At 41.2% G+C, this 12000-nt stretch overlaps 2 protein-coding genes across 2 annotated transcripts in view; one reads left to right on the top strand and one right to left on the bottom strand.

Moving 5' to 3' along the window:
* Positions 1-12000, bottom strand: part of LOC309505078 (uncharacterized protein) — a 298235-nt gene that overhangs the window by 193763 nt on the left and 92472 nt on the right. The window lies entirely within an intron of this gene.
* LOC309505288 (zinc finger BED domain-containing protein 4-like) lies at positions 9191-10492 on the top strand (the record flags this gene model as incomplete). Its single annotated transcript, XM_082178665.1, has 2 exons — positions 9191-9435; positions 9688-10492. The coding sequence occupies 2 exons, from the start codon at positions 9191-9193 to the stop codon at positions 10187-10189; spliced, it is 747 nt and encodes a 248-aa protein (XP_082034791.1). The 3' UTR covers positions 10190-10492.

Raw genomic sequence — 12000 nt, 5'->3', positions numbered from 1 at the left:
CATGGCTGGCACTGTTATATTGCTTGTGGGTTTGAATAAACCTTGAAGAAATGAGAACTTTCTTGTCTTCCTGATTACTTGGACCTAGACATAACAAATTGGCGACGAGGATTTTGCTGTTCTACATGAAAGATGTCTGCTGTTGCTTCTTTTCCTACGCCATTCTTACCATGTCCGGGTGAGCCGTCTATTCCTTTTGGCGTCTGGTTGAAGATGTTTGAGAATTACTTACTTGTCATAAATGCATCAGGAGATGACTGGCCAGTTGCAAGAAAGCGAGCGTTGTTTCTTCATTGCCTGGGAACAGAAGGGCAGAGACTATTCTATACTTTACCAAACCCAGGAGAAACAATGGAGGATGCTATTGAGACTTTGAAACTACACTTTATTCCTCGACGTAATGTTGTGGCTGAGCGTCATGCATTCAGAAAACGAATTCAAGCACCAGGTGAAACAATCCTGCAGTATGTTGCTTCTCTTCGGGACTTAGCTACCACATGTGAGTTTGCATCTAATAATGATGAAATGTTGCGAGATCAATTAGTGGAGAATGTAAACAGTCATCGTATTAGAGAACGTCTGTTGTTAGAGACTGATTTGACGCTTAACAAGGCTATTACTATTGCTACACAAAGGGAGGCTGCTGGTGAACAAGCTAAACTTTTTTCAAATCAGACTTCAGTACCTGTGCAAGCAATACAAGCAACAAGTGTGCCTGCTGTTGATCGTTACAAAAGACAATCACCTTTGAAACCTCTGCCTGTGCCTTCAAAGTCTTTTGCTACTTCCTTGGCTCGTGCATGTTATCGATGTGGATCTACAAAACATCTTGCAAATGATTCCAGATGTCCTGCAGTTTCTGTAAAGTGCAATAATTGTCAAAAGTTGGGACATTTTTCAAGAGTGTGTCGTTCACAGCAAACACATTCTGTACATGAGATTGAACTTCCTGAGCTTCAGATTCTTTACATGCATGATTCAGTATCTAATAAGATAAAGTGTACTACTACTATCATGACTGCATCAGTCTCTGTACCTGTGGAGTTGATTGTGGATTCTGGATCTTCCATTTCCATTCTGCCTAAATCTGTGTATGAAAAACACTTTAAACAAGACTCTTTGCTGCCTCCTGCTGTTAAATTGGTGACGTATTCACGAAATCCAATACCAGTGCTTGGTTGTCTACCTGTTACTGTTACCAGAGATAATATGACCTGTAATACTTCAATCTTTATAGTCGAATGTGGCACTGCTCTTCTTGGAATGGATTTAATTAATGGATTGCATCTCAAGTTTGAAGGTTCTTCCATACTTCCAGGACCGACTCCGTCTTCAGCCTCTGTAATGCGACTTTCTGCTTCTGTGCCTGTTACTAAGCTAGGATGTGCAAAAGGATTTGAGCATAAGGTAAAAACTTCTTCAGTGGAGAAACCTGTACGTCAGAAACTCAGACAGTTGCCATTATCTGTTCGAAATGCTGTCAGTGATGAACTTCAACGCCTTCTTGACTTGGGTGTTATTGAACGAGTGGATGCATCACCGTGGATTTCTCCAATTGTAGTTGTTCAGAAGAAGACCGGTGGTATTCGCATGTGTGTAGACCTGCGAGAACCAAATAAAGCTGTTGTTGCGGACAGTTATCCTTTGCCCCATATTAATGAGATGATGTCTATGCTGCGTGGAGCAACTGTCTTTTCTACAATTGATTTAGAGAATGCTTATTTCCAGCTCTTGTTACATGAAGAAAGTCGTGATCTGACTGCATTCATCACCCATGAAGGACTATTTAGATTCTGTCGAGTACCTTATGGCCTTGCTTCAGCTCCATCTGCATTTCAGAAAATGCTAGCAACTGTATTACAAGGATTGCCAAACGTAGCCAATTATTTGGATGATGTCATTGTCTGGGGACGCACAAAAAGTGACCATGACCACATGCTTAAAGTGGTTCTTCAGCGTATACATGATGCAGGCTTACAGTTGAATGATTCAAAATGTCACTTTAATAAAAGCAGTTTGCGCTTCCTTGGTCATACTGTGTCTGCACAGGGTATTCACCCAGATGAGGATCATCTTAGTGCAATGCTTCATGCTCCTGTTCCTAAAGATGTACATCAGCTCCGTTCCCTTCTTGGATTGTTGTCATGGTACAATAAATTCATTCCAAATTTCGCTACAGTTGTAGAACCATTGCGTGCTTGCATCAGACAAGGTTCTGAGTTCAGCTGGTCAGATGAGGCTCAGAAGAGTTTCAGTACTGTAAAGGAGTTGTTACTCCAAAGCCCTGCTTTAGCATTGTTTGACCCTAACTTGCCTATTGTCGTTTCAACGGATGCGTCAGATTATGGACTAGGAGCTGTATTCTCTCAAATTCATGAAAACAACACAGAGCACATTGTTGCATTTGCTTCAAGAACATTGTCTACTGCAGAACGCAAATATTCAACAATTGAAAAGGAAGCTCTAGCATGTGTCTGGGGTGTTGAAAAATGGAGAACTTACCTCTGGGGTCGAAAATTTCTTCTACGTACGGATCATCAGGCCTTGACAGTGCTCCTCTCCTCTAAAGGCACAGATCGCGCTGGAATGAGGATCGCACGTTGGGCAGAGCGACTCTTGTGTTTTAACTATGAGGTGAATTATTATCCCGGCTCTCAAAACCAAGTTGCTGATTATCTTTCACGCCTACCCTTGCCTGCTTCTGATGAGGATCTTTCCGATACTGAGCCGGAGTTTGTTGCATTTTTGTCTTCTGAAATGTCTGCTGTGTCTCCAACTGAATTTGCTCTTGCCTCTGCATCATGCTCAGAAATGACTGCATTACGTGCTCAGATTGTTCGTGGATGGCCTTCTTCATCAGCTGCTGTGGGGGTTGTTCTACGTCCATATTTTCAAATACGTCATGAACTTGCTGTGCAAAAGGACTATGTGTTTAGAGGGTCACGTCTTGTTGTTCCTGTTGCATTGCGACGTGTTTTGGTGAATCTTGCCCATGAAGGTCATCAAGGAATAGTGCGTACGAAACAGCGCATTCGTGAACTTTACTGGTGGCCTGGTATTGACTGCTTGGTTAAGGAACAGATCAAGAATTGTGAAGTTTGCTTGTCTTCTGATAAGGTTACAACTGTTCGTGCTGCACCTTTACAACCTGTACCTTTTCCAACTATGCCATGGGAAAAAGTGGCTGTTGACATTGTTGGCCCATTTGAAACCGCTACCTGGGATTGTCGGTACATTATGACATTGATTGACTATCATAGTAAGTGGCCAGAAGTGGCATTCACTTCTTCAATCACAAGTAAAAATGTGATCAACTTCTTGACGTCAGTTTTCAGCAGATTTGGAAATCCTCATTACATTGTATCTGACAATGGATGTCAGTTCAAGTCAGTGGAGTTTGCTGCATTTCTGAAAGATCGAGACATTCAACACATACATACGTCAGTGTATCATCCAGCTGCAAATGGAGCTATTGAGCGATTTCATCGAGTACTGAAGAGTTCTATTCAATCTGCTATTCTGTCTGGAAAGCCATGGAAATCAACAGTGACAGACTTTCTTCAAACTTACCGTGCTACTCCCCATGCTGTTACTGGACGGTCTCCTTCTGAGTTACTCTGTGGCAGAAAGTTGCGTACTCGTCTAAATGTTCTCCCTCTTCCTATAACTTGTAAGGATCCTGCTGTGAGTCAGAAAGTGGCATTGTCTCAAAAGAAGATGAAAACATACACAGACCTCAAACGAAGAGCCTGTACTCCTGAGTTCAAACCTGGAGACTGGGTGCGTATAAAAATTCCAGTTCATGTTCCAAAGGGACATCCTAGATTCTCAAAGCCTTTGAGAATTGTACATCAACTTGGTCCATGCACTTACCAGTTATCAGATGGAAAAAACTGGCATGCATCTCATCTTTCTCCAGCTTGTGCACCTGTGGAAAATGCCATTGATAGTGAACTGGTGTCCTTGCCCCTCCAGTCTGTTCCTTCCTCTACGGTGTTGCCTAAAAATGAACTTGTGAACTTGCCTAATCAAATTGCTTCTCCATCTGTTCCTGTAAGGTCTTCTTCAAGAGTGAAACGCCCTCCGCGTTGGTTGCATGATTATGTTACGTAGTACAAAAGACATTGATTATTTTGTGCTAAATGAGAAATTAATTCTAGTTCTAATATGTCTGGTTACAGAATGTAGAATATATTGTTAAACTAATTGAATTGGATGTACATTTTGTATAGATTTTGCCTATTGCACCAACTATGTAATTTGGGTGGAATTTACAGTTTTGAGTAAAGGGGGAATGTTGTGTTTATGTACTTGTCAGGAGATGGCGCTGTAGTTCACATGTTGATACCTATAAAAGGTGTAGAGTAAGAATGGAAGTTGTTGCACCTGCTGCCTAATCATGTACATGGCTGGCACTGTTATATTGCTTGTGGGTTTGAATAAACCTTGAAGAAATGAGAACTTTCTTGTCTTCCTGATTACTTGGACCTAGACATAACAATTCTTATATCGATCTCCATGCACAGCCTGTGTCTATATTTGTTCTTCATGCTAGTAAGTGCTAAATCCCTACTTTTACAAAGGTAACGTACATTGTCGAGAACGGCAGAATAGCGCGATTTGCCGAGGCAGCAATCTGCACGAGACCTGTCATATAGCCTACGCTGCTTAAATGCAGAAAGTTTTGACCGCAAAAGATGAGGTAATTTGATCGGATGTCACGTATTTACAGCATTTTACCTGATAGAAATGCATGCTCAGTTTAAATCTTATTTTAAGGTGAGGTAGTATTAAAGGAACGGCAAAATTCAGCATTTTGTTCCCCTAGCAGCTAACGTTACCCCCTTCTGTCACCTCACGTACCCCAGTTTGAGAACCACTGCCTTTTAATGTTACATATCTTTGTAAAGCGACCTTGGGTGTTGGAAAGGCGCTATATAAATAAAAATAATTATAATAATTATTAACCACCCAAACACAATTTAACACAAACTGCATGATACCAGTGCTCTGTGAAAAAGTCAGTAATTATTTAATGCCATATTACAAGGCTGAGGCTTCCTTACACAAAAACAAACAAATTGCACAAACTTTCCATTTGCATTTGAAATTGAACTCACTTCATTCAGTCCGGTAACTGTCCATGCCGGATCTGTCCCCGTGTTTTAAAATGTAATCACGGAAAGCAAAACAAGGCATTAGCATGACGCATCCACGCATGAGTGCGCGCGCAGCTTGGGGCGCTGAACAGAAGCGCCCATAGCTGACTAGATTTGAGCTCGCTGATTGGCTACAGTTTATGTCAAACATTTATATATTAAATCAGCAATTGGCTAAGCTGCTTCACAAACCCGCCTCTTTGGGGCGATTGACTCCAGCGCCCCAGAGCTGATGAGACGTGCACGCAGGTGGAGGAGACGTGTTAAAAAAGCAGACATTTTTAATTTCTATCATATTTTTCACATATACTGGGTGCATTTAATATCTCAAACACAAAAAAATACTGACAATTTGTATGTATGATTTATGTATATATTTACTTATTTATTTAATGAGTGTGACTCATAAACTGTGGTCTGGCTCATGGGGGGGCGGCGCCCTAGCGCCCTCTATTGGCCAGCCGCCCCAGTAGGAAAGATTAGATGAATGTGATCATTTATATTTGGGCCTTTTTTGGGCCTGAAATCGCTGATAAAACCTTATGGCTACTTTAGCTATTATTACATTAGCTAACTACCAACTAACCAGATAACATTAACAAATTGACAAGCACTTACTGGGCAGAATGGCTGTTAATGTTGCATGTCTTGCAAAGCGCTGTTCGTCTTTTGCCATCTTGTGAACAATTCTTGAAGCCGAAAGCGATGACCCTCGGTACCCCTCCGGCTGACATGTTGATGTGATATCTGATCTAAGTGGGCGTGGTGTGCGTAAGGTACGAGAGGGCATGACTGATGATAGTTTCATGATCCAGTCATGACAACGCTATTCTCAGCCTGCGCTCCAGCTGGGTAATCAACTTGATTTTTAAAAATAATTTCTATATTTTATATTCAAACTGTAAACATGATGTGATTAACACTCAAGTCATTCAAGTCATCGTGTCTCAAGTCATGTCAAGTCCCGAGTCTTTAACTTCCAAGTCCGAGTCAAGTCTCAAGTATTTTATTTTTTGTCAAGTCAAGTCACAAGTCATAAAAATAGCGACTCGAGTCCAAGTCACCAAGTCACAAGTCCCCATGTCTGCCTCCAGCTGTTCCAGGAAGAGCTCCAGGAACTCCTCAGGTACGTGCAGAACCTCCTCAAAGTGCTGCAGGATGTAGTGCTGTGCTTTACAGCGGAGCTTTGACCAGGAGGAAAAGTCCTCTGTCAACTTGCAGATGCCAATGCAGTTTCCTATATTAAATTTGAAATGCTGGGTAAAACTTCATTCATAGCCACTTCCAGAATAAAATTTCAAGAATGTGTTTGCCTAGATATCATAGTTACATTCTTTTTTCTGGCAATACACCCATTCATTTTCATGCATTTATATATTTGGACTTAGGCAGTTTCAACCGTATAATGTTGGCAGTGGAAATGATGTATATAATTATAATCATTTCTAGGTAATTTGCACACAATTGCAGTTCAAATGCTTCTTCTCACCTAAAGTAGGAGCTGCAGCCACACATGATGATCTTGTGCACTTGAAATTCTCTGTCATTTGACTTGATGATCAAGTCAGTGTGTTCGCCCAGTAAACGTGCTTCATCAAACACGTCAAAGGCTGTTGCTCTTATGTTCTCCATGTTCTCTCAGGACTGTAAATGTATTCAGTCTTCTCTCCTCAAACTCTGATTAAAGTCTCCTCAGGATTGTGTCTTTGTGGGACTTTTGCTCAGGAGAGTTCTATAGAATGTCTCTGTGACATCATAGTTGTAGAGCTTCAATATATCTTCTCAGTTTGTGTCTTGGCCACATAATTATTAAAGAGTTTTGTTTTATCGATTCCTTTTGAATGAAACATCTTCACAGTAACAAAGATATTAAATTCAGAATTACTGCCATTATAAGTAAAATTACAAATAAATGGGCAAGCTTAATTTTTTTTTTTTTTTTTTTTTTTACAATATTTACAACTGGAAAAATTCAACAAACAAGACTTTGAACAGTCACTAAGACACTACGGCTGTATTTGAAATTGTCCCTTATACTGGACCAGCAGTTCTCAACTGGTTTGGCCATGGGACCCACATTTTCCCATGGACATTTATATTATTATTGTTTGTTTTTTTAGGAATTTGACCGAATATATATGGTATTATCACGATATTGAAATGAGCGTTTTCAAACAATAACAGGTTTTATATATTTTTTCTTAAAACAAAACAAACTAAATTATATTTCAATCCAATAAAGTAATACACATAAAAACTACATAAAGTAAACAAATGTTTTAAACTGATTCAAGTGTAATAAAGAATTATAAAGAACAATAGGTAACACTTTACAATAAGGTAAAGTCAGTTAATGCATTAACCAACATTAACATTGAGCAAAAGCTACATCTGTTACCATAGTTATTCTTTGTTAACATTAGTTTAAAAAAAAATACAACTGATCATTGTTAGTTCATGTTAGCTCAGGTCCATTAAATCCTTCTGAATTTAATAATGTGTTATTAAATGTTGAAATGAACATTAACCAAGATTAATAACTGCTTTAGGAGTATTGTCCATTGTCAGTTTATGTTAACTATAGTGAATTAACTAATAAAGCCTTATTGTAAAGTGTTACCTGTTACAGAATGCAGATCCAGACACAAAGAAATACATTGAAATGTGAGCTTTATTAACAGCACTGAGCAGAATGGAGAATACGGATGAGTATGCAGTTCAAATAGACTTTGAAGAATGAGTAAAGCTTAGTAACTAGGGATGCACCGATACCGGTATCTGGTATCGGCCTCGATACCACATTTTCTAAAGTACTCGTACTCGTTAAAAGTCCCTCGATACTGGGGGCCGATACCACGTTCTGAGAAATGTCTATGTTTGAGCGGCGTGTAAGGGGTTAATCAAAGGCGCCGAGTGCCCGCCTCCAGGCACGCCCCCGCAGCTCAGAGCGGGGAGAAGGCGAGGCGAGACGAAACATGTCAGCCGTGTGGAACTATTTCAAAGTGAATGAAGACGACAAAACAAAGGCGGACTGCAAATTGTGCTCAGCGAAATTGTCCAGAGGAGGCTCAAAAGGTAGCGCATTTAACACAAGTAATTTAATCAAGCACCTAAAATCCCAACATGACAACGAGTACAAAGAGTTTACCCACGCTTCTAAATCAACACAACCCACGCTGCAGCAAACTCTTTCAAGACAAGAGAAAATGTCCAGAGACAATCCACGTGCTGTGAAAATAACACAGGCAATTATCGAGTACATTGCATTGAGTGACCAGCCACTCTCGGAGGTAGAAAATGTGGGATTCCTGCGTCTCCTCCATGTTCTGGAGCCCAGATATGATGTCCCAAGCCGCCGCTACATGACTGACACGGAGCTGCCTAAACTACACGACTCCGTGAAAAAACATATCCACAGCCTACTGCAAGCCTCCTCTACGTTTAGTTTCACCACGGATATTTGGACAAGCAGTGTTAGCCCCGTGTCGCTAATTAGCCTAACCTCCCAGTGGATAGACGAGAGTTTCATGCCGCAACGAGCCATATTACATGCGAAACAATTCCGCGGCTCGCACACCAGCCAGGCTATAGCGCATGTGTTTGAGGAAATGCTCCAGACATGGGGTATACCTAAAACATCAGTACATGTTGTGCTTCGAGATAATGCCAAAAACATGATTAAAGCCATGAATGACGCAGGGCTCCCAAGTCTGCCGTGTGTCGCGCACACGCTCCAACTGGCTGTTCACGAGGGCTTATTAGCACAGAGGAGCATAGCAGATGCTATAGCAGTGGGGCGGAAAATAATTGGGCATTTTAAACATTCCGCCTTAGCCTACTCCCGCCTCGAGGACATTCAGGGACAGCTCAACCAGCCAATAAAGAGACTACAGCAGGACGTACAGACGCGCTGGAACAGCACGTATTACATGCTCCAGTCCCTCATTGAGCAAAAGCGAGTGCTGGGGGTGTATGTGTCCGAGCATGAGGGAGTTCATCCGCACTATCTCACCGCTCACCAATGGGCTCTTATGGAGAAGACTGTTGCCATCCTTGCCCCCTTTGAGGAACTAACTAAAAAAGTGAGCAGCTACGACGCACTAGCCTCTGATGTCATCCCAGCTGTGACTGTGCTAGTGAGACTTCTAAACAGAGAAACAGACGAGGACCACGGCGTCAAGACAATGAAAGCAACCTTACTGGCAGCTGTCAAGAAGCGCTTCAGTGACGTCGAGACCAACCCACTGTACTTCATCTCCACCATACTTGACCCAAGGTAAAGTCTGTGTGCTATAGGTATTCAATGATAAACTACAGTACTAAATGTAAGATTAATTTCCATCTGAAATATTATATTATATTTTTGTAACTAAAATACACAAATACAAATGTATGCAATATAATATGAAATATATTTCCCTTATTACTACCAGAAAGCCAAATGGCTGGCATTTGTGACAGTGGTTTAGGGGAAACTAAAATCTGTCCTATTTTTCCACATATTAATACATTCATGAATTTTGTTCAGGTATAAAGATCGCTTCTTCTCCAACAATGCTCCGGAGGCCAAGCTGCACCTGAAGCAGGAGCTGCAGATGATGTCCAGAGCTGAGGCAGAGGGGAGTCGGGCAGAAGCTGCAGAACCTCCTGCTAAACTGTTCCTCAAGGCCCAGGCCAGCACTAGCAGCAGTCTGGACACTGTATTTGAAGAAATCGCTAAGGAGCAGCCCCAGGCAGCACAGCCGCTGGCAGCAGGTGCTGCCATTGAGCTCGACACATACCTCGGAGAGGCCCCAAGCCCTCGTGAAGACAGTCCTCTGAAGTACTGGGGTGTCAACAAAATCAGGTTCCCCACTTTGGCTAAAATGGCCCATAAATACCTCTCAGCCCCATGTAGCAGTGTGGAAAGTGAAAGGCTTTTTAGCTCAGTGTCACACATTATAGATGAAAACAGAAACAGGCTGACTGCTGATAATGCAGAAAAGCTACTTTTCTTAAAAAAAAACCTGCCACTCACTTTTTCTAAATAGGCTCCATTAAGTGAGTCGTCTTAGACTTGATGTTAATACCTACCTCAGTTGCACTGACTGCCACAGTTCTATGTTGGTGGATGTTGTTAGTTTATTCAAATATTGTGCACTAAATAGCAAAGATGTTTATTAATGCCCCTTGTGTCGTCCAAAGCGGCAGAGTTTACAACAAACTGAAAAAAATACTTGAGTTGCACTGTCACTGTTTACATTTTTTTTAATAATTATTTATTCTGTAATATGTTGCATACAACATGCTTTTCATTTTAAATAAATGTTCTTAATTCCAAACTAGTCCCTTGTTTTTTTGTTAAATTATATGACTAAAGTGTGTGTGTGTGTGTGTGTGTGTGTGTAAATTAGTCTACTACAAACTTCCTTAACAGTATTTATGCTTACAGGGCACCTATTATGACCCTTTTCACAAGATGTAAAATAAGTCTCTGATGTCCCCAGAGTATGTATAAATATAATACCCAACAGATATTTTTTTTACAGCATGTTTAAATTGTCATTTTTTGGGGGCTCAGAAAAACACACCGTTTTAGTGTGTATCCCTTTAAATGCAAATGAGCTGCTGCTGCCGCCCAAAGGGTGGAGCCTTACGAGCTCGCGCTCAGAGCCAGGACAATCTCATCTGATAATATCAAAACAGAAACTCTCATTAGTGGTGTTCATTTCGACTCGGAGTCGGACAATAATGCCCACAGAGCCAGAGAATATATACTGTATGGAGATTGAACAGGTATAGTTTAGCTTAATTATGGTTATAACTTATTTGTCATCTGCTTTTATCCACTATTAATACAAGCCTGCTGTAGCAGACCTCGTCCGAATGATGACCAAAATATACTGATGAGTTCGATTAAGTTTATTGTACATCACACAAAAGATGAAGCGTTAGTTTTACTCCAGAAAATCACTGTAAGAGCAGCTAAATAAAAACAGTATAAGATGTGAGCATTTAAGTCTTATCCAAAACTCTCTCTCTCCCTTTCATTAGCATGGAACATACACAGCGAAGTACACAAAACACTCGTTACAACTAACAGTAAACAAATATATACACACCTTTTCAGTCTGTGCTTAAAGGTGAACTAAGTAACTTTTTTACTTTAACCGAACAGCTTCGGAGTCATTGGAATAGTTATATGACTTATTTCGGGTTGAATGGTGGTCGTCTCGCACCCCCCAAGCGCCTGTGAGCCGAAAAACCACCCTTGCAACTTTGGGCCGGCGGGCGTGTATCGCTTGATATCAGGTCTCGCGTTGTAACGAGTTGCTTTATGGCACTGCACAGTGCACACGTACACGTAGAAAAAGGTAACGTTAGATACTGAGTTCTTCACACTTTCGTCATGGCTGAACCGGTAAAAAAGAAGCAGAAAGCTAGGAAAGGTTTGTCGGAGGACCAAAGAAAGAGGAAACGGCAGACTGACCGAGCAAGGAGTCAGACTCGAGTAAATATCGTTCTTGTTGATGGACTAGTAGACATCTTCAGAGCTTATCTGTGCCTGTTCGATGTCCGACGCTTTGTAACGCGTTGTGTCAGGAGGAGAAATAGGGATAGCTCACAGATGAAGTTATTACAGAGGCCAGACAGACTCACGGAGGCGATTGGCATCTCACAACTTGCACTTTATTCCCCAATCGAACTCGTGTAACTGTTTGTCACCCATTCTACCGTCCACAGCTTTACTTGATAAACAAAAGTAAGATAAGAATGAGCATCAAACTGAAATAACCCGCATACATGGGGGTGTTCGAGGTGCACATACAATACAGACTGACGACAGTTCAACAGGGCGCGC

This window comes from Leuciscus leuciscus (genome assembly GCF_965113295.1).
Source record: "Leuciscus leuciscus genome assembly, chromosome: 8".
Classification (NCBI taxonomy): Eukaryota; Metazoa; Chordata; class Actinopteri; order Cypriniformes; family Leuciscidae; genus Leuciscus; species Leuciscus leuciscus.
Note: the sequence above shows the minus strand (reverse complement) of the source record. Positions and strands in the feature narration are given on the sequence as shown.